This window comes from Chroicocephalus ridibundus, chromosome 2 (genome assembly GCF_963924245.1).
Source record: "Chroicocephalus ridibundus chromosome 2, bChrRid1.1, whole genome shotgun sequence".
In the NCBI taxonomy this organism is placed as follows: domain Eukaryota; kingdom Metazoa; phylum Chordata; class Aves; order Charadriiformes; family Laridae; genus Chroicocephalus; species Chroicocephalus ridibundus.
This window is the reverse complement of record NC_086285.1, coordinates 126,079,466-126,102,381: the sequence shown is the minus strand read 5'-3', so window position 1 is coordinate 126,102,381 and position 22,916 is coordinate 126,079,466. Positions and strand designations below refer to the sequence as shown.

The window sequence follows — 22,916 nt, the reverse complement described above, 5'->3', positions numbered from 1 at the left end:
TTTTGGTAGCCAGCTTCTGACTCTCCTCCAAGTTAAAGGAGTAAAGGAACAGGGGCACAGCCACCCAGCGAGAAGTGTTTTTGGATGCACAATCATGGAGCTGAGGCACGAAAGAGCTGATGGAGCAGGCAAGGCATCTAAGCTGAAAACTCCTGTTTTATTCAGCACCTACTAGTCTGTAAAAGCATGTGGGATTCAATAAGGCAGAGAGGATCATTACTGGAGGCCTGGGAGTGCAGGGGGAATGAGGAAAAGCAACTTGGAAAAGTGTATTAGGAATAAGCATTCATTCACTGCAGAACTTGTGTTTTGCTTGCCTTTTAATTTATCTGCCTCTCAGTGTTTAGAGAGAAGTCATGTGAGCTTCTGAGCTGCAGGGACAGAGACAGAGGCGAACGTGTGCATCAGTGCAGAGTGCTGCTGGAGCCCCGGCAGAGCAGGAGGGAGGCAGAGGGAGCCTGAGAGGGAGAAGGAGAAGTGGTGGGAGCTGGAACAGCAGCAACTGCTGCTACCACGTCGCAGCTCGTGCCCAGGAATCAGCTCCGCTGCCAGCACTCCTCTCTGAAGGCGCAGGTGCCTCGGGTTCAGAAGTCCTAAGAAGGTCGGTGGTACTTCCAGGAGCCAAGCGGCTGCTTTATTTTTTCACTTTTCCTGCCAAGAACATCTGTTTGAGGGCTCCGCTCCTTTTCCCGGACAGAAAGAGGTATTTTGTGTCATTAATGTGTCTCTTCTTTGAAAGCAGCTATGGGATTTGGAACAAAATAACTCAGAGTGGGGTGTCAAAGCAGATGTACAGGGAGGTGGTGAGTTTCTTTTTCTCTCCCCCTTTATACTAGAGCTTAGGCAGGAAGGAGCCCCTGTCATTAGGATACCGTTTGACTTAAAATATGGAGGATGGGAGAGACAGGGTTAAAGTGTGTGGGTGGATCTGAGCTGTTTCCCATCTGATTTGTTTCTCTGTGTAATCTCTGCAAGTGGAGGAAAACTTTTGTTGTGCACCTGGAAGAGCAGCACTTACCTGTTACATAGCGAGATGTAAAACTTGTAATTATTTAATATGAATGTGGCTTGCTTAAATCTCCGCTTGGCAAATTACAGTTCCCATCCCAGCAGAGCTCCCCTTAATATGTGAACATTTTTAGAGGTGTTAAAGTCCAGTGGCTGTAATAGCACTTCTGTTTCTTTCCCTTTCTTCCCTCTTTCCAGCGTACTTGGCTCCTGCTTGTCTGCACTCTCCTCCCGTTCTCCCTCCTGCCCGTGGGGGCTGTGCCCCTATGGATGCCCCTGTACAGATTTTCCGGGAGGAGCCGGACTCCACCTGCTCCCCAGGGCCCTGTCGTCCCCCCAGCACCAGCAGCAGCTGGCTCCTGGGCTGGGCGGACTACGACAGCAATGCCACCGGGGCCTTCGGGGACGCCCAGCACAACCACACCAGCATCTCCCCCGCCATCCCCATCATCATCACCGCTGTCTACTCGGTGGTCTTCGTTGTCGGCTTGGTGGGAAACTCTCTGGTCATGTTTGTCATCATAAGGTAAGGGCCTTTGGAGTACCTGTTGGAAGAGGTGCAAATGGCCGTCCCTAAATTTGGCAGTGGAGGGAGGGGGTAGGTTATGGATGCCCTCTGGGTGTGCTTACATGAGGAGTTGGGAGAAAGTAACTGGAATGACCCAAACCTTTTCAGTCCCAGTGGTTTGCCTGGACGTGCAGTTAGAAGGGAGAAGCTGTTTAAAAGTGATAAATCCTGCGGCCAGTGGAAAAGGCACTGTGTGCCCTGGAGCTGTGTTCATTGGGTGCCCTCTAGGGATGAGAGGCTGCTCGCATCCGAGGGAAAGCTCAAGCGGAAGAAAGGAACTTCTGCAAGGTAGCTTTTTTTCCCCTGTGAGGAGTCCCCGAGGGATGGCTTACGTCTAATCTTATGTCTAATCGTGTGGACGCTTATACATTGCTGCCTTGTCACCCAGTGGCTTGTTTAATAAGGTGGGGGAAAAAGGAAACGATAAAGATATGTGGAAATGCTTAATGTAAAGCAAGGGATGTTGTTTTTCTGTCTAGTGGTGTTTAACTCCAGTGGTTGGTGTTGGACTGAAGAAAGAAAAGCAGATGCTGAAATACCTTTCCTATTGTTTTTCAGGAAACAGGAGAAAGCTATGTATCTGAGTTAGTTTTTCATATTAAACTACTTAGTGACATGCAGCAATACTTGCACTTACACTTGTGTATTGGTGTATATTTTAACTTGCACTATGATTTCTCCCTCTTTTGGTCCTTTTCACTAGCAATTTATAAAAATTTTTGGACAGTGCAGATCAGCAGGGCAATAATGAGCAATCAAGGGGACTGAAATCAAGCAACTTTTTGGACTCTTACTTCACAGTTTTTTTGAATCCTGCAAAAAATTCTGAAAAAAACCCATCTGTGGAGTATTCATTGCTCAAATGAAATCAGCTTGTACACAGAAAAAAAAATGGAGGTATTGGAAGGGATCTTGTTAGTAAAACATGCGTGATAAGGGTCGAGCAACTGCAGGATGGTGAAATAACTGTCAGACTTGACATAGGGGGAAGTTAACTCGAGGCAGTGAAGTTATTGATGAGGTACTTTATGAAGGATGCGTTATAACTAGGTGAATACCCTTGAATAATGGAAATAAAATCCCCTTTAATAGTCAGTGCAATAAATAAAGGTGCCTGTGGTCAATATGGAGAAACTGGTTTGCTCTAGCTTTGTGATGCTGTAATTTTATACTCCTGCATGCCCTTTCGCCCTTCATTCAGAGTAGAGATTTCATTTCTTTTTGCGTTTCTCTTGCAAGAAGAAGGACTCCATACTTGACACACACACAGCTGCAAAGACAGAGATTTTCTAAGCCATCTGTCACTAACAATGATTAACTGGCCTGGACAGTGGAAATAAATTCAAACTTAGCCAGAGACCTAAGAGTTAGCAAGTATGGATTATACTGGTGCATATGCATTTCCTTTTTTCTCTCCCTCTGTTACCCTCCTAAGATTATTTTTTGAGCGTGCAGCTAGCTATGGCTTGCTCTCCTACCAGTTCCTACATTAGCTTTTTGCTTCAGTTTCCTCTTGGTCCATCTCTTGATTACATGATCAAAAAAAAAAAAAAGTATGACAAAACACCTGTTGTTTTCTTCTTTTTTTTTTCAGTATCCCTGTCTCCCAGGTTTTCCCTGTGGCAAATGCTTTAAACACTTCTAGAATCATAGATGAAGTGCATGCATACACAAACATACAGTTTCAAACATTTCTTATGATTTTGAAATATTCCAAATTATTCGTGCAAGAGGTGTATTTTCTTCATTTCTGTCCTAAGCTCTCACTCCCTCTCTCTTTCACTCACATCCACTCTCTGCGTGATTGCATCTCAAGATGGATTTTCATGACCTGTTGAAAAACATAGCTGGAGTGATGTCCTTTTGTATGGAAAGCCAAGGTCTGTGGGAAGTTTGTGAAGGAAGGTGGCAAGGGAGAGGGGGATTGTGTCCCCCAGGCATCCCACATTGCCTCTCCTCCAGCTGCCACAACTCTAATTTACCCTCCAGCTGAGCACACGGTTTGTGTGAGACCCCTCGTTGCCTTTTCTCATCTCTCTGAGTTCCAGATCTGCTCTCCTCTTCCTAACCCCTTCTGGACCAGTAGGCACAGCTCCTCCTCCCTTTGCTCTTTTAAACAACAGCTGATATCATTAGAATAGTTCAGCTGGAAAGGATCTACAATGATCACCCAGTCCAACTGCCTGACCACTTCAGGGCTGACACTGATGCTGTGGTAGATTCAGGAGACTCCAAACAGTCTTGAGATGCCTCAGAAACAGGCTGACATTCAGCCATAAGCTGTGGCGTAGGCAGGCCCTGACCTGTTCCTTGTTTTAGTGCCCTGTCAGGGGTCGTTTTGCTACTTCTGCACAAGGCCTGCTGAAGAAGCTCATGGAGACCAGCGAGTCAGCATCTGAGCAGCCTGCATGCAGAGTGCTGGGTGTCCAAAATCTCCTCCAAGTGTGGTGGGATGTGTTTCTACTGAGAGGAAAAACCCACTCAGAATTCCCTCAGAGGGAAAAATAAGAGAACAGCACTGTGGTGACATGTACAAGCTCCTGAAAGAAAAGTAACTGAGTTGGTACAGCTCCTGTAGAGATTTGTGTTGAAAGCAGAATGGTTATGGTACGTTAGTATGATGGTGGCAGCTTGGCCTGTTAAACTATATCTCAGGGGACCTGGATTCTTCCGTTGGTTTTACTACCATGCTTCAACACTTTGTCCTGTCTTAAGAAGGTCAATTCATGACCCTGTGACCTGGTTTCCTCATTTGTAAAAGGGAGATACTGGGGTTCACTGTCTTTAAACACACAGCAACTGTTAGATTTAAAAGCCAAAGACCAGTCACTAAAAATCCTAACAGATCAAGACCAGGACTACTGTAAGCGCCCCAGACTCTTCAGGCATATTGACAAAGGTTGTTTTTAATGTGCAGAAAAAGCTCTGTGTTGGGTATGCAGTGCAACCTGTGCTCTTTGCATGCCCATTGCAGGCGGCTCTCACGGTGTGGATGGTTTGCAGGAACACTCCCGGTGTTGGCATCAGCTGTGAGGCACGTGTACCATCCCCAGGGTGTCTGCTGTCAGGCCAGCTCACGCCAAGCCATGGCACACGGGATGTAACGCTCTCCTGTGGCTGCTGATTTTCCTGGGGAGAGGGTTAGAGAGAAAGAGAGCACCACGTTGCCTCTTGCACTGGTGGGAAATGCAGATACCGTGTGGGAAGCACAGTCCCCACCCTGTGGAGGAGGAGAGGAGGCATGAAATGGGTTTGTAGGAACCAGGTGAATTTATGTGACCTCACCTGAGTGAAGTTATACAGCTACGTGTGTCCTGGAAGGATCAGAATCTATCTCAACCCCAGACCTTTTCTTTTGAGATTAGCTTTACCTCTGAGGTCTTAGAAGATATTTCTGGAGGTGAAATAGTTCACTGAAGTTGATAGATAAAATGACTTGTCCTTGGAAGCATAACTCTTTTTCCTTTCTTCCTCCCTACTGACTTTATTTCTCTAAAATTTCGTGCTGACTTTAAAGAAAACGGTATTTTCTTGTGACAGCTGGAGGGGAGGGGAAGAAAAGTCTCCTGACTAAAGTTACAACTTTAATTATGGATTTGCCCTTATCAAAACTGTAAACATACTCTGGCAAAAACTCTGGGAGATGCTGTCTTTTTACCCACTCCAGATTCACTTTTTCTATGTATGCACCTAACCCCCATTGTTCCTGAAGTCATTTACTGAGAGCAGCTGCTATCATCAGGATCCTAAATAGCCAATCCTGTATTTCTTTTAAAATTATCTTTCAAGCTTCCAGTGAACAGAATAATTTTCTACAATTAAAAACAGTTTTAACAAGAGGTTGTGTCACAGATATGTAGATTCATTCCTAAGGGAAAAGAGAAAGCTTGTATTCCTCTGCTTAGTCTAATGTTGAAATAAAAAATGGAACTAGTAATACATTTTTGTTCTTATATTCATCAAACCGAGTGGCATCTTATGTAACAGGAAGAGTCTATTAAGAAATGTCATATAAAATTAACTCCTTTCCAGGTTGTTTTTAAATCTTCTCCATCATTCATTCCAAACAGGAATGAAAGTATTAAAAAAAAAGGATAAAGAAATGAAATTGATTCAATATATTCGTTTAAATCAATAATAGATTTTGATAACATCAAAAGATTACTTGCTAATTTGATTAAATTTATTGTTCTAATTTTATTAAATTATAGTTGGAAAGAATATTGTTTTGAAATGAAAAATGAAGGTCCAGAAGAGTCAACCTAACTTAATTACCTGTTCTTTATTACTTGCAGTTGGTATGATTTCATTCTTTTATGAAATCAAGGGTCTGGCTGCTAAAAGTAAAGGTCAAACTGTACTATACTTTGTGAATTTTATGGCTTTTAAGCTTTCTTTACATGATCAAACATTTGACACCTTACTATTATCAGTACAGAGGCATCAAATGGATTGGTAGTAACTCATCTCAGGACCTCAAAGAGCATCTGGCCTTACCTCACTGAATGGAGGTAATTTTGGCAGGTTCTTTCAGGGTTTGGCCAAAGCTGGCATAATTTTCATCACGACTTTGAAGACTGATCATTACGAACAGCTTTTACAGATGACACAAAGACCAGGGTAACCGGAAACAGGGAAGAGGACAGGTTTAAAAAACAGTGTTGGTAGTTTGACAAGCACAGCTTATTTAATCACAATTTGAACATTTCTAATACTTTTAATACTCTGGTAGACAATGACTAAGTGGGACCTGGGGTTTTTAAGCTGACAAGAATCTCAACGTGAGTTCCCAATATGATGCTAAGATAAGAAGAGCAGATACTGAAAAAGCAGAGAGAGCACAGGAAAGGGTTGGAAGGGACATTTGCTAGAGACAGTATTAGAGAGAGGCTATAGTTTATAGTGAGTAATCTGTTTGGCTTCTGAAAAGTATTTGGTATCCATCCAGTCACTTCCGCTGGGCTAGCAGACAGGTAGTCATTTATTTCAGAGAAAGGCATAACTGGAATCAATGTCTGGAAGCAAGACAAATTACGGGGAGCTCTTTTGGACTGGCAGAAAGTGAAAACTTACAAGAACTTTCCAGTTTGGCTGCTGGCAAGGCAGAAAGCTGGAGATAACTTGCCTGTCCTCAGCCAGGAGAGGGTGGGGAGGCTCATGCTCCTGGCTGAAACCCAGGGAGGCTGCACAGTGTGGAGATGGTGTTGTAGGGGGCAGCCTGGCTAAGCCCTTCTGGTGAAGGGGACAGAGCAAGGGAAGAGTGGGGACCCTTCATTTGATTTTTCCCAACAGAGGATTTTGAATTTGATGGAAAGATATTGTGGCAGGAAATTCTTAACTTGGTGACTTTGGGTGGCCTGGGATGTGCTAAGAGCAAGGGAAGATAATCTTCCTGGCTTGCTGACTCTCATTGTCTAGTCAAACTGTGACTAGTTTGTCCCTTAAGTGAAATGCTCTGAAACAGATGAGTTCCCAAGGAGAGTTTTGATTTCACTTACATATTGCTTTCTAAAGGAAAAGCATCCAGAAAAACTTTAGTAAACTCTACTTCTGTGAAGTTTACTTCACGTCTCTGTTTTCGTCCTCCCATCTATGAAAATCAGGTAATTCTTGCAAAGTGTGAGCTCAGTGCTCCTCTCCTCAAGGAAGACTTTGTGATTTGCTTATTGTTAGTCTCTTTTGTGGAGTTTGAGAGGCACGAGGAAATGGCAGCATGAATGTCATTTTGTCTACGGACAGATGTGAGTGCACAAACTGAATTAGCTGTGGGGAAGGGCTGTGTATAGATGAAACATGGAAAGAGGAGTATCTGACCATGGCAGCATTCTGCAAGATGTAAAAAGAATACATGTAAAGAATATGTAAGGGTACACAGCATTTCCACAGTCCTATTGGGAAATTTGCATGCTAGCCCGTGTATCATCTTTGAAATATTTCTTTTTCCTGAAGCCAGATGGTTCAGCTTTCATTAGATTCACCTTCTAATCCCCAGGGAATTGAAAATTAATTGTAGACTGTTTGCTTTTTTCAGTTTTGAGACATTATTTACAATGAAACCTCTGTCTTCTCGGCATGAGTATGAGAGCCTAACATGATTTACTTCAGTGCACGAGTTTCCACTAATACGTGACAATAACACGTGCAGACTCTTTCTGTTTTCTCTGTGCCTCATACCAGTCCACCTGTGCAACACATGGTGCTCTGCCTGGCTGCTCCTCTCTGCTCTAAAAGTCAGTGCCATTCAGCAGTACATTATGAGTGAATATCTAGGGTTCCTAAACTTAGTTACTGTGCACCTGGAAGACAGAGGATTTTATATTTCCTGTCTTACTACATAGCTAAATCTGCTTCCCACTGCGTTGTAGGTAGCCTAGCCACTGTGGCTACCATAGGGCAACTGGGAAAGGCCTCCTTAAGTAGCGACAGATGGGAATCTGCATGGTTGGATTAGTTCAGACAAGCTATTCAGTGTTCATTTAGTGTTCACACCCAGAAAAATTTTTTTACCGTGCTGCTGGCTGATGGACAGCCTCAGGGCTTAGGTTTACACAGGCCTTTCAGAATGAGTGACTTGTTACAGTGCACAGGAGAAGAAGAATATTTTCACCATGGAAGCTATTCAGCTATAACTGAACTGCTGTTCAGTTGACTGTGTCTTAAAGTTTTCTGCATTTCACTTGTATCATCTCCTTTGGGAAGGAGAGGTGAGGCAGGTGAGGAAAACAGATGAATGGGTAGAGTCCAGAGAAAGCCTTCCAGCTGCCTCCTATGAGGCACTGATGACTTTTCCCTGAGCTGGCTCACTACTGATACATGCATTTGTTGCCTTACCACATAATCTTATACTTGTTATAGAGTGAGGTCCCTTATCTCCCATTCGAATTTATTACAGGAGTGCTGACCAGAGCTTCAGGTCTCCATACATCCGAGCGTGTAGTTGTCCTATAAAACACTCCCAGCAGTGGCAGTTATTATTCATCCCTGTGGTAAAATGGAGTCCAGGTGCCTTATTTTGAGAACAAGAGTGATACCCACACCCCAAGACCCCTTTGTGAGAGATTTCTGAATTCTTTCATTATTTCTCTCCTGCAGAAACATGTAGGGGAAGCAAATGTTCAATAACATTTGTCTACTTCCAACCAGCTTCTGCATACATAAATGCCTATGGAGATCAGAGCCTCTCCAGTCAATAAGAGGGAAAGTAAGACCCTGAAAAATCTTCTGCTGGAGCTGCTACCCCTATTCCCTTGAGCAATGAGATTTATTCTCTTTGCCAGACAATGCTTCCCTCTTCCACAAACACATAGGAAGCACTGTGCTCTGCTGAGGGAGCTCGTGTCCTTCATGAAAAAAAATACTCCTTCCAAGAGAGAAGAGCAATGTGAAAGGTGGATGTTACCAAAGACAGAGAGTCAGCACTCATCAGGGCAATGTACCTGTGGCAAGTAAGAAGTATTAGGACGGGCCGTGCAACAACCTGGGAACTCCCCATAGCACAACTGGTCACTGGGAAATACCTGCAGCAGCATAAAGTTTCTCAAGAGACAGAGTCAGCTGCTTGACAAGGTCTGGATTCATCTTACTTACCAAGAGAGGTCAAAAATCAGGTACATAGTCTAAGATAATTGTCCAGGCTCTCTAATAATAATATTAGACATACTGGTTTTGGTTAAAGTACTGATTTTGTAAAATTCTGCATTATCACTATTTCAGTTTAAGCCACAATAAATCACAGCACCTTGGCAATTCTCTGAGCTCCCCTAACAAAATCACGGAAGCACAAACTCCGCAGTATTGGTGTTTCAAGCATTGAGCATATTTCTTCAAAAAGAGGCTCTTAAACTCACATAAAATATTAAAAGTCCTTATTAGAAGGAGGAAAAAAGCTTCATTTTTGTTAAGTAGTGTGAATTTTTCTTCATTTTGACCAGGATATATGTAGACTTGAACTTCTTGTCAATAATTCAGAAGCTGTTTCTTTAACTCAAGAAGGAAAGCTTCCACATCTACTCTAAATCTGCAAGATCTTGTTCAGGCTCTGTTTACGGCTAGCTCAAAGGAGTAATGGTAGTGGTAAATTGTAAGGATTTTAATGATACCTTCTGACATTCAGGAAGATTATGCTCCCTGAGGGGAGCATAAAAGACAAGATCATGCTTTTCTTCTTTAAGCCGCTTGAAAATAGATATCTACAGGTGCTTGTTAATAAAGAGAATTCCATTTTAGGATACTATTTTGTAGGCAACATGTACGATTTTTTGTAGGGTCGTAACAATTTTGATGTTAAAGACAGGCAACCATTAAATGTGTGCAGTAACAAAGATTGCCTTTCTTTAAAGTGTTTTCCGAGGTCCTATCCCTTGCTAAAATCTGGCTGTCATTCAAAATGAGGTAATAGCATATAACCCAATGTGAACACTGAAACTGCAGCATATTGATTTCTACATTCTTTAGAAGACCTCAGTCTTAGTTTTGTACTGGCATAAGCCTTTTATATTGACTTATGAAGATCCAAAAGATAGCTGAGCCATCCTTTTGACATGGTATGTATTTGGAATAGATCCTCTTGGGTTGTTTCTTTGTGTTTGGTTTCCCCCCCCCCCCTCCCTGTTCTGACGCAGTATGATATTGTGTGTGCCCCGAATATAGCCCTGAGATTTAGAGCTTTCCTGACTAAGATTTTCAGCTGCTTGATCTCCATATATACTTCATTCAGAGCAACCTAGTGGAACAGAGTCTGCATCCTGCTGATAGGTGTTTTTGTAATTTGCTTTTAGATGTGCTTTAACTTTCATTTTCATTTACTGACTCGGGTATCTGCCAAAAATATGTGTTTGTTACACCTCGTTGTATTTCATGTTTTTGTACTTCCACTCTGCTACTGGACAATGTTGTTGCAGTATATTTGTTAGTCTTGCTCCCCTCCCTATCCCTCATTTCATACTGCAAGGAACATTTCAGCCTATTACAGTTACATGAAAAAAATTTCACCAGAGCCTCCTTCTCAGCTCTTGTTATCTTTACTAATGTTACGGTGTACTTTAGAATCACACTCCTCTCCTCTGCTTGAGATAATGACTTTAAGGGGCTCTACTAGCAGATCTGGTAATGCATTTTGATGTTTTTCTGAAGGCACACCAACTTTTTAATAGCATTCTTCCTTCTTCTCTTACCACCGTGTCATTGAGAAGCATAGTCTGGAGGTGTGATTTCTTCCTCTTTACTGTCTTAAAAAAACATGCAAAGTATATTCTACTCCAGAAGGAAAAGTGCAGTAATAATGAGTCAACTGAGAAATAGGGGAAATTTTCTAAGGGTCGGTCTAAAGTTAGTCTCTAAGAACTTTTGGAAAGTGGACTTAGCCTATGTTGTGATAGTTTTGCAAATTTTGACAAGTAGACGTAATTTAAATCTTGTTCCTTAAAAACTCTCATATCCTTAAAAAAAACCCCAAAACATCCAAACCAAACTTATATTTTTCATCTTGACTATTTTTCTGCAGGGTTTCCATATATCTTCCAGTTATTTAAAGTCTACAGAGCCTTGAGGCCTGCTTGTAGCTTGACAAGCAATCTCGAGATCCACCAAATTAGCTTCATTCATCAGAGGTTTTTCTGTCTCTTGAAGTTAGATTCTAGCACCTGATTTAAGAGAGGAACCTTCCATTCCTATGTAGTATTAGAAAAGCTGTCATCTTGTTTTGAAATCCCAGCATTTAAGAAACCATTTTCTAGACACAGGATTTCCCATAAACAGTTATACAACAATAGTTTATTAATATTTTAATTGTCTTTGAAAGTCAAATCTCAAAGACACAAAGAAAATCTTTGTCGTTAATTACCACTGAGCCATCTATGCTGTAGTTATGTTCAGGTTTCCCCTGTGTGCTCTGCTACACTAATTAAAGCAGATAGCAGTATTTTTTCCCTAAATGAAATTCAGGTATTTGATCAAGAACTTTAATTTTGCAAAGGAAGACAAGATTCCCTTGCTCCATCACCATTTTGACCTTGCTCAAGTGCAGATTTGTGTGAATGAAGGGTACGGTGGGAAAAACCCAAACCACATAAAATATGGCCTCCTGTATTTTGGTGCAGTGGAATGAGTTGTAGAAAAGCACCTCATCTCGTGTTTGAGTCAAAATTCCATCAGGGTCCACTTCAAAGGGTCTGACAGCAACAGCATTCACTCCAGTAAGTTAACTGGACTTCTGATTAAGCCTGCAAGCACGTATCTTCAGAGTCATGCAGGCATTTAATAATTTGTAGCTGTTTAATTAAAAACATTGAACGGAGTTTGGATGACTGAGTCCAGATTCTCAAAGGCATTTCTGAATTTTATGAACTTCTAAATGAATGTATGATTTAATCTATATTGCCTAGCAGTTTTAAAGGCCAACATCTCATTTACAGAGAGGCCAATGCCTTCAGGTGAAAGTAATCAAGCTCTTTACATTATTAGCGTGAGATCAATGAGTTTTAAGGTTGCATCAGTAAAATGTGCTTGGACTTAGAATTGCTGAGGTTAACCAGTGCACCATCCATGCCTGAGTTAGGTACACATGATCCCTCTGCAGTGCCTAGGAGAATTGATTGCCTAACTGTAATAAAATATATATCAGAGTAGTATTTATTGGTCTCACACCTTCTTGTTCAAAGTCTGGCAGAAAAGGGGTCAGGTGCCTATTCTGGCTCAGAATGAGTGGTGCGAGGAGGCATCTGTGGTCTGTGAACTGGGGTGGATTTGGGCAAGGCCAGCTACTCATGAGACTGCCAGGCTGGCGAGCTGTGGGGAAGCACTAGGTGCACACCAGGCAAGGCTATCAAAGCTGGGATTGTTACGTGTATGTGTGCCCCTGAAATGAGCTAAAGCTTTCACAGAGCTTTGTGGGAAGAATGGCGCTCTGTGGGTTTTTTCTTTTCCCCACTACTTTTTCACTGCCATACGTAGCTTTGATTTGCTAACACTGGAAGTTGTTTAAATACTGATACTGGAGTGACTCTATATTTCTTACTACCTGTGAATGACAAGACATCCTGCCTGTTGGATCAACAGCACTGAGGAAAATTAATTTTCTTATATGTGTATGTGCTGCATAGTCCAAAAAATCAAAACTGATCACTTTCCGTGTATAACATAAGCAGTACATATACAGAGAACATACTTTATGTTGCAGCTTCAAAAATTTGAATTTTGACGTTACCTAAAAAACTAGTTCTATTTTGCAGAGGGTCTTTCCTATTCTGCCACTGGAAGGCTGGAGGGAGAAGGGAAAAGGGTAGTGGGAAAATATGGTATATATGGTCACAGCATCAAACACACAAAAACATTGAATCGATTCTTCTATATGTGAAAATAAACTTTCCCTATCCAAACCCTTGGGGAAGTATTTACAGATCTACAGAAGTAATGATTCAGAAAAACCATTAGTTACGTCACCTCTGCTTATCACAGGCCATTGCATTTCATTTAAATATTCCTGTATTGAGTCTAGTAACTTGTATTCGACTGAAGCACACCCTTTGCAAAGCAGCAGACATTGGTTTGGAGGCATCAAAAGGTGGAAAAATTACTCTGTTCTTGTGTAATTTGTTCCAAATAATAATCACCTTAGCTGTCAGGAAAAATCCGTCATTGTTTCTAAGCTGAGTTTGTCTGGCTTTGACTTTTACGTATTTGTCCTTGTTACGCCTTTCTTTGCAGCCTGAAAGAGCTCTTCAGTACCTGCTATTTTCTCCCTGTGGAGGTCTTCAGACACCGTAATCAAGTCACCTCTCAGTGTTCTTTTTGATAAACTAAATGTGTTGAGCTCTTTAAGTTACTCACAGTAAGAATTTTCTCCAGTCCTTTCACTTATTTTGTGGTGATCTTTATGCATCCTTTCCAACTTTTCATAGTCTTTTTCTTTTTTTTCAATATGAGCAAGACAACAATTCCAAATATCGTCAGTGATGTCCGTAGAAGCAAAATCACCTTTCTACTGTGCCTTTTCAGTCATTTAATGGAAATAAGTCCATTTTAGCACACATTTGCAATCTGAGTGTTTTGTGAGTTTTTGTTCAGTCTTACAGCTGAGATGCACTTGGAGCTGCTTTTCTTTTTTTTTTTTTTAATCAGGAGGAAAGCTCCTAGTTTGTTAAGGTGTCTTATATCTGTTTCTTCCAGCCGTGTACTCTCATATTTGTGTTTGAATCGTGCCTTACCAGCTACAGTGTGACCTACAGGAGAGACTGCCTCCTTTGCTGGAGGGCCTGTTGAGGAGGTGGATGTGGGAGGGGGCAGATGCCCAGCTCTGACTGGCAGGTGTCTCCTTGCTCTGCCTTTGATCTTGGAGAAGCTCAAACTGGGGCAGACAGAGTCTAGACCATGGGGGTCACACCACCAGTGCAGAGCTTTTGTCGCTGCTTCCTTTTGGCTGTCTTTGCTCAGAGAGTTCTAATGCTCCACTGGCTATGGCTTTGTTCAAGGCGTGAGCCTGGGCATGGTATCTGGGGGAGACGGGTTTACTTTCTTTTCCCTTGCAGTTCTCTTTTCTGTGCTTTGAACCAGCATTTGGTTTCATTTTCTCAATAAGTCGTAATTAGAGTGCTTTAGAAAAACTGATGTTATTTTTGACATTTTGTGTTGGTCATAAAATGACATTTATGCCCATATTTTAATTTATAGCTAATTACTTATTAGGCGCATTTTATCAACACCTTTTTTCCAAATTATTTTTTATTTTACACATCAAAGCTTTAAAGGGAAATAGACATGTTGCCCTAAATGTTCATTAGCTGGACTGGTCAAATCTGATATTTCCACTATAAATTATTAATGATACATATAAAAATCTAGCTAGATACGTTTCTGTGTGTGTTACATGTGCACCTTGTGGTTTGGATACACGTTCAAAATATGTGAGTGAAACAGTTTTGAAAAAGGAAAATCTGTCATTGACTCTCAAAATAAATTAATAGCAATGAGCAAAAGCAACTAGGGGGAGGAAGCATTTCTGAAAGGAGAGCTAGGTATATCCCTATGTTAACAAGTTCTCCTTCATCCGTTGTGCCCGTAACAGAGCTGGAAGCGGTCCTCCACGCCCTGGGACACAGGCTGTGTCACAGAGTCAGGCTGTCCCCAGGGCAGAACAAAGCAGAGCGCTGTCTCAAAAAAACAGATCCTCAGGTTCTTACCAGCTGGACAAAACAAGTGCTTCAATTTTGTGAAATTAAAGGATGCAGCAAAAAATGCTATGATCATTCCCCCCACGCCGCCCCCCCCCCACCCCCCCGTGGTATCCTACTTAAACAACAGTCATCTTTTACGTTAGCAGTCACAAAAGCGAGGTCTGGGAAAAGCTGAGGATAAGAAAGGAGGAGAAATTGGAAATGAAGGAGCAAAGAAGGGAAATGACTAAAACTTGTATAAGCTGACATCTTTGCAGTGAATTCAAGGAAAAGAAACATTCATATAAGAGGCAATGCGGCTCGGCAGATGTAACAGTTAACATGGATTCTAACTGGAGAATGGGATAACTGGTCCTTCCACAAAACAAACCCAGAAAGCTCACAATCACCGACAGTTAGCTGTAAGAAAAGGAAACACAAAACATTTTGATCACTTGCAAATGTAACAATGATATTTTCTTGTAGAAAGATTTGAGAAGATAGAACTGAAACCAGCTTTTCGCTAGTTAAGTTAAATGTGTTTATATACCTGGTTTTGCCTGTGGTGAATAGTTCTACCTGCTAATGCAGGTGCTGAGAGACCGAGTCAAATGTATTTGCTATTATCACAAGAGTCTTGCATTTGTGTGCGCTTCTGTCATAAATTAGAAATGACAGAAAAAACCACAGCTATGGCAAAGCCTGACTAATAAACTGTTACATATCTGAATGTGCATAATCATATTTTGAAATAATAAAACCTTCCTTTTTTTGTTCTTCAGGTACACAAAGATGAAGACAGCAACCAACATCTACATTTTCAATCTGGCGATGGCAGATGCGCTAGTTACCACGACTATGCCATTCCAAAGCACTGAGTACCTGATGAACTCTTGGCCCTTTGGTGATGTGCTGTGCAAAATAGTTATTTCGATTGACTATTACAACATGTTTACCAGCATATTCACACTGACCATGATGAGTGTCGATCGATACATTGCTGTGTGTCACCCTGTGAAGGCTCTGGACTTCCGTACGCCTCTCAAGGCAAAGATTATCAACATCTGTATCTGGCTATTGTCCTCATCTGTTGGCATATCTGCGATAGTTCTTGGAGGTACCAAAGTCAGGGAAGGTGAGTATGAGCCTTCAAAATTGAGTCTCTCTGTTTCTCAAATGATGTAAAATGTGGCTTATAATATTGGCTAAGCCTGACTGATTCCTTTTTCAGTAACTCGTGCATGCTCAGCGTGTCCTTACGCATTCCTTGGTTCAAAAAGTATGTCAAATTTCTGACATTTTGAAATATATTGTGGAACATTACAGTATGACATATAAATCCTTTAAGCTCAGCTGCCTTTGCCAAGTAAAAGAACAAAATTCACTTTGAAACATTGTCCATGAAAAACTAATAGCAGACACCAGGGAAAAATAATCAGGAATTAGATCACAGTGGACAGATCAAAGATCAGTTTAGAATGAAACTTGAAATAAGTGCTTAAGCTGCTTTTTTGTAGGTGTTGTGAGAGTAGTTCTGCTGAAGCTCCAAAAGTAGAAACTAGACTGTTTATCATTAGTATTAGTATTAAAACTATCAGTAGTAGTAAGACTTGGGAGCTTATTATCAGCAGCCATTTCACAGAACTTGAAGGCGGGGTGAAGAAAGGAAAAAAGCCAGTAGCTGGACAGAGAAGCTAAATTCTGTGAAAATGACAGCATCTCAACTTCTTGTTTAAAAGGGATGGGGATGTACATGGAGACTTGGAAAGGCTGAGAATAAGGATCAGCAGAGGAACTGGGAATACAGACCATGTCAAGGAAGCAACTACAAGAACGTGAAGTCAATAAGATCTGTATGCAGACCACCTGTAGGCTCTGCTTGAAATCTATAATTTGTGAAGGGCTGTGGATTTAGCCCCTGTAACTGGTGACTCATTACCAAAATTGCCCTGCTATGGAGTTAATCTTGTTTTGAATCCTCCTTGAGAAGGAAGGAGGAGAAGCATTCTCTCACACATATGCTTCATACCCACAAGCATGACATTGGTGCAGGAGCACCTCAGTGTCTCCAAAAAGCTTGAGGCCTCTAAAGATGTTCTTTGTGTTGGGGCCATCTGTTAAGAATGGCTCGATAAAATACAAGACATGCCTATTTAATTGGTGGTAGTCTTGTTTGAGATGTAAATAATCTTTTGAAGAATGATTAATAAATTCCTGAATTAGCAACCTTTTCTATTAGAAAGGCTTCACTCCCCGCAAGACAAATGGTAAACTTTTATCTGGCAGAGACAATAAATGCTGTGTGTTAAACTGTTTGGCATAGATCAATGCAAACAAAACATTTCAGTAACAGCTGCTCAAGGGCTGATTGGCTGAAGATGTATAGGTTTTCTTCTGGCTGTTGGTCTTCTGGTGGGTAGGTGACAGGAGAGTCCTCTGGAAACTCTTCTTTCAGCCCTTTGGGGGATCACTGGTCTGCAGTGCTGTAACTCTTCTCCCTGGGAAAGTTTTGACAGGCTCTATAAAACAATCTCTAGGTCAGGAAACATTCACTTCTGTGCATCTTCATTTGGGAAGAATGATTGTTTCATTGCGTATGAGATCTTGAAGGCCATGGGACATTGTCTCGGTCAGGTGTTTTGTAGGAGTGTGTTTAACTAGCAGAATATTACTGTCATTCGCTGTAAGCATCACATTTAGATCAAGGGGCTGCTCTGAGGCCAGCAATGATTAAATGCCTTTTCCATGCCACGTGACAGACAGCCTTTTTTTTCCTCCTGAAACAGAGGGCTAGTAATACACTGCTCAGCTGGGCCAAATGAGGTTGGAAATTATTGGGAAATGCTTGTCAGCCCCCACTGTTCAGCCCTGTTTGTCTGATCTAAGGTCTCTCGTGAGCATTTGCTGCCAATTATCTTGCCTGGTGTGTTCACGAATTGCACTGATAAATGGTGAAGGGGAAAAAAAAATCCTATTGCCACCTGGAGCTGGGGACTGAAACTCTATGTTATTTTAGTCCAAACAGTTGTTGTTTACATGCTGCAAGGCCTCTGTTGCATTCAAGTTTAAACAAAACATCAAATGGAAAGTGGTTATACTTAAAGTTCCCACCCCATGCTCAGTTAGTCCCTTTTGTTCTCACAGTTCAGGATTGCTCTCAGGGGAGTCCTTCTGGATACATTTTCCCCGCAGAATAAAGTTTACATCTGTGTAAATTTTCCTTCTCTGGCCTTAATAGAGCCTTTTTTGCTGAAGAATCATTCACTTAAAAAAAATTAAAAATTTAGAGGTGCTATTAGTGTTCTCAGTAATGGCATTAAGGTTCCATTTGAGTACAGAGGAGTACGGATGCCAGAAGGTGATGTAATTAATAATGTACCTAACAGAAATATATTTCCTGTGTCAGGATTAAGATTAATCCTCAATGGTAGTTTATCAAACACATTTTAAAATATATTTATACTAAAATACCATCTAGAATGGAGTATTTATCCTTAAATATATCAATGTTTTTGGAATATTTGGCTTTCAGAATGGAGAAAGTCTGAATGAGATCTCAAATACTCTGCTTGTGATGCTGCACTTCATTCTGCAACTTTTCAGGCAGCAAGAATAAAATATAAACTGAATTTTATTCTCTTCCAAAGTTCCTGAAAATTATTATGATATTGTGAATTATGACAAGGATCTTTGTTGATTGTTTGCCAGTTGCAAACTGGGAAAATGTAAATGGGTTCAATAAAATTCATAGCATTATATACATCAAGTGAAACACACAAATATTAATAAATATAGAATAAGATTTTCCATAGAAAGTAAACTGTAATGAGATATAAGACAATCATTACATTTGTATTTGATCATTTAGAATTCTAAAATACCATTGTCAACTACAAATTGTATTAAAATGTAGCCAACAACCTACTCATTTTCATAAATATATGAAATCACGTCAGTAGACCTGAAGAGGCATTTTCCTCTGGGAGGGGGTTCCTGTGAGCAGCTGGATGTGGTCCGGAGCAGTCATCCCTGATCACACCTCACTTTCATCCAGAACTGCACATCTGGATGCAGCTTTGTTAGTCTAGATATTGTAGCTGCATCCTGATTTTATTGTTGCTGCTAGGCCATGATCTACTACAGATAACAGTAATAATCAACATGAAAACAAATTCGAAGATGATTGTTGACATTTCTAGAATAAAATTAAGTAAAAGCAGCTAGACTTATGACAACCTAGATCATAAAGGATTTAGAAAAGTTGACTGAGTGTCAAGTCCCTGTTAAGTCATGCTTGTGCCGTTAGCTTAGCGTCCTCCATCAGGCTTGAAAGATATCTTTTCACTTTTCAGCTTTCAGAATCATTCATTAGTTGTTGTATTATTTAAAATAAAACCTCAAAATATTTAGCTTTGATTTCAATTTTTTTATTTAAATGTTTTAGTATTCAGTATCACCCAGTAACAGCTTTCTGGTATCTAACTGCTGAAATGTCTATATGATACCATAATAATAACTTCTCCCCTAGTTGTTTTTAAAAAAAAATTCTCTGCAATATCATCTTGATTTGTGAAGTATTTCAATAGCAGGGAAATATGGCTTGAAGGAATTTTTTTGACTAGTTCCGCTGGAGGCAGATATGAAAAAGTGATGTGCAGGATTATATTGAATCATTCAACTCTTAGATCTGATTCAGTAAAAGCCAATACATAATAATTTGTGGAGGAATGACAAAATTCAGTAAGGAAGATGAAAAAAATCCAAAGAATAATACAGTGCTCAAGAGGATAAAATCTAAGCTACAATTCAGTGAAAAATCCCTGTGTTACCTTGACTTGTCTTCAGTAGAGTTTGACTGCTGATAGTAGTTGTAAATTTATACCTTCTCTTGACTTGCCATTTATCTTATTGTTTTCTTATGGTTTCTTATGGTTTCTTATGGCCATTTATCTTATGGTTTTCCATATGGTTTACATGCTGGAAGGCTCCAGTGAGGTCAGCAAATGAAACCTCAAATATTTCATCCCTTGGCAGCCTCTTGTCAGATAGAATATTTCTGGGACGTAAAATCAAGTGACAGCCTGTGACTCTGAATCCTGGCATGGGCAATCAGAAAGGGAGGGGGCTGGTGTCAGCGGCCCACATCCTGCAGGCTCTGCGCAGGCTGAATTTTCAATGTTGTGATCTGCAAAAAAGAGCAGCTTCCATTTGACTCCGCACGCACACATATTTTATTTGCTTCTATTTAACTGAAAAGAAGCTGTAGGCAGGAAATAAGTTTTTTTCTGAATGCAAGCACTTATGCGTATTCCAATTGCACTGAAGAAGGCACGTGGGAAAAGATTATTACAAAATTTTAATATATTGGCAAAATCTTCTGATGATCAAAACCTCATTTGGCTCTCACCATTCATGATACCAAAAGTCTGTCTCCACCCACAGACAAAACCATATGTAGTTTGATAATAATTATGAGATATCTACTCCATTGAACAGGGTACTCATTCTGGCTTTAAATCTCAGTGAGATTCAAATGAAAACATCTTTACAAATTTTTATTTTTGTACCCCGTGTTTTTAGATCTTCCCATGGGAAACAAATTTTATACAACATTATGGATTTTAAAAAGCCCCTATCTCTCTAAGTAATTTCTGGATACAGCTGCATAAAACCAGTTTCAATGGTAATTGAAAGCTTTCCTTGGGGTGATTTAATGATAACTCCATTTATTAGTATCACATTACATGATAATCACTTTTCCTAGCTTATGCTATGATTATTACATTGTTTAGAATATCTAATAATAAAGCAATTTTCTTTTTCTTGCTTCTTGCATTCCTAGATACTGCTAGCACTGAATGCTCCTTGCAATTTCCAGACAGAGATTACATGTGGTGGGACATCTTCATGAAAATCTGTGTCTTTGTCTTCGCATTTGTTATTCCAGTTCTCATTATAATTGTTTGCTATACTCTGATGATCCTGCGCCTGAAAAGCGTACGGCTTCTCTCAGGGTCTCGAGAAAAAGATCGAAACCTGCGCCGCATCACCAGGTTGGTTCTTGTGGTTGTGGCAGTTTTTATTATCTGTTGGACTCCTATTCACATTTTTGTGCTGGTTGAAGCCTTAGGGGATGTGTCCCACAGTACTGCCGCTATATCCAGCTATTACTTCTGTATCGCTCTGGGTTACACCAACAGCAGCCTCAATCCAATCCTTTACGCTTTTTTGGATGAAAACTTCAAGAGATGTTTCAAGGACTTCTGCTTCCCCTTTAAGATGAGGATGGACAGGCAGAGCACCAGCAGAGTCCGAAACACTGTGCAAGACCCAGCTTATATGAGGGAAGCAGATGGGACAAACAAACCCGTATGACTAGTCGTGGAAATGTCGTCTTACTGTCCTCCAGAGAGAGAAGAGTCCAACGACCTAGGACTGACGCAGATTACCACTGCAGTTTGAACTAGAGTCACCCAGACAGACGTTTCTGGAATATCTCAGAAATCCCAGTAGTTCAAACCACAATTATCAATGAAGAAGAACCTCCTGAAAATAAGCTCAAATGAAAAGGACCTGTCTGATGGTCAGTTTTTGGCACCATGTTTGCTGTACTTGAGCCGGTACTAATAAGCACTTTGGGGGGGAGACAGGAGGTAGTGTTGTATCAGCTGATTCTGGGTAACAAAATGTCTGGCTTTTCTCTTTACAATATGTAAGGTTATATTAAGCAACATTCGGTCATAACACTGAGTTATGCTGGAAACACAGTTTTGCCCCAACAGTGATTGCTTCTGAACTACGTAGTTTGCCAACTTGCTCTGTCATGCTCTTTGACAGTTTAGGTTTCTGTAGAACAATGCCGGAGCTATAATCAATATTGTCCTCAACTAATATATCTGTAACATTTGTCTGTGCTGTGGAAATCCAATTTAAGCATGATCTGCCTACATACCAAAGTGATTTTATTGTGCCTGTGTATGGTAAAGCATCTTGGCATTTAAAAATATTGGGATTTAAGGAGAATTGTTAGTATATTTTTAGCACGTGTTTAATCACCTGTGTGTAATGTTTTCTATGTGTGTTTTTTCAAGGTGACTGTATATCTATTGATTGTGAACAATATAATATGCATTTTCAGAGTGTATTTTGAACAAAAGGCTAGGAAAACTTCAAATACTTCACTTGTTACAAAACTGATGAAAACCCATGCCACATTCATTCCATGGGGGGAGATAATCACATTCCATTTTCAGTAAAGGGGACAAATGGACACACTTAAAAATAATGCTGTATTTGTTTTCCTGGACAATTTGTAAACAAAATAAAATAAATATTTGATGAATTAGAAACTAGTGAATTAGCGCATGGATTAACTGGATTGATACAAAGGAAATGAAGATCAAATATACTGTATGCTTTAGTGGCACTTCACTGGAAACGTTCCCATTTTATTGATGGTGATACATTTTCTTTGAAAGTCCTATGAATTCAGTAAATTCCCCTGTTTTCCTGTGAAGATGGAGATGCCAAGGCACAGCTACACAAGTTGCTGGCTTGCTGAAGGTAAGTTTATGGTAAAACTGAGCCTAACTTTCAGTCTGTAGTTTTTTGTCTTCCTAATTGTTACTTATTACTACCCCCACTTCTGCTATTGCTGACGTTTGGAGGAATGCTCTCATTGTCTTCACCGGGAACAGATCTGGTCATCAGACATCTTCCTGGTAACTTTGTTCTTTATGCAATATCATGGATAAGGTGGGTGCCTTCACTTGCAGGGCAAGTTTTCTCAGAAGAAGTGCAGTCTGGTTTGGTCCTACTGGTTATGCGTACCAGTATAAATCACGACATTTGCTCTTGTAGCTGGCAGTACAGTTCCTGTGGAAACGCTGTAGAGCATAACTTCTCTGCATAACTCTGCATAACTTCCATATTGTTTTTGTTAACACAGTCATGTATGTAAACATTTTTGATATCAGGTTGGTAAATGCAGTGCTCCTACATTCATCTTGCAGTACCAAACCAATCCCGAACAGTCAGAGGTTTTCCCAGCCTTCCAGTGGCGCTGCAGTGTGGAGCAGAGCTGTGAGATTCAGGCCACGGAGTCTGGTACTGCAGAACTAGCTGCTCTAATGCAGTTATCTTTGTTAATGAAAATATGCAAGATAATCCTTTCTGGACAAATCCAGCACTCT

The 22,916-nt window shown here is 40.7% G+C and overlaps 1 protein-coding gene across 1 annotated transcript; it reads left to right on the top strand.

The window, feature by feature from the left end:
* The first annotated feature begins 210 nt into the window (after positions 1-210).
* On the top strand, positions 211-22,036 carry OPRK1 (opioid receptor kappa 1). The gene is made up of 4 exons (XM_063326862.1): positions 211-703; positions 1,207-1,534; positions 15,507-15,859; positions 20,567-22,036. Exons 2-4 carry the CDS (start codon positions 1,275-1,277, stop codon positions 21,097-21,099), a joined length of 1,146 nt encoding a protein of 381 aa, XP_063182932.1. The 5' UTR covers positions 211-703; positions 1,207-1,274; the 3' UTR covers positions 21,100-22,036.
* Positions 22,037-22,916: the final 880 nt, after the last annotated feature.

What these genes read in the sequence shown, in the direction of transcription:
- OPRK1 (XM_063326862.1), top strand. Translation starts at nt 1,275, where the DNA reads ATGGATGCCCCTGTACAGATTTTCCGGGAGGAGCCGGACTCCACCTGC. An exon ending in GTCATGTTTGTCATCATAAG is followed by an intron (nt 1,535 to 15,506) that starts GTAAGGGCCTTT and finishes TTTGTTCTTCAG; the next exon opens with GTACACAAAGATGAAGACAG. An exon ending in AGGTACCAAAGTCAGGGAAG is followed by an intron (nt 15,860 to 20,566) that starts GTGAGTATGAGC and finishes TTGCATTCCTAG; the next exon opens with ATACTGCTAGCACTGAATGC.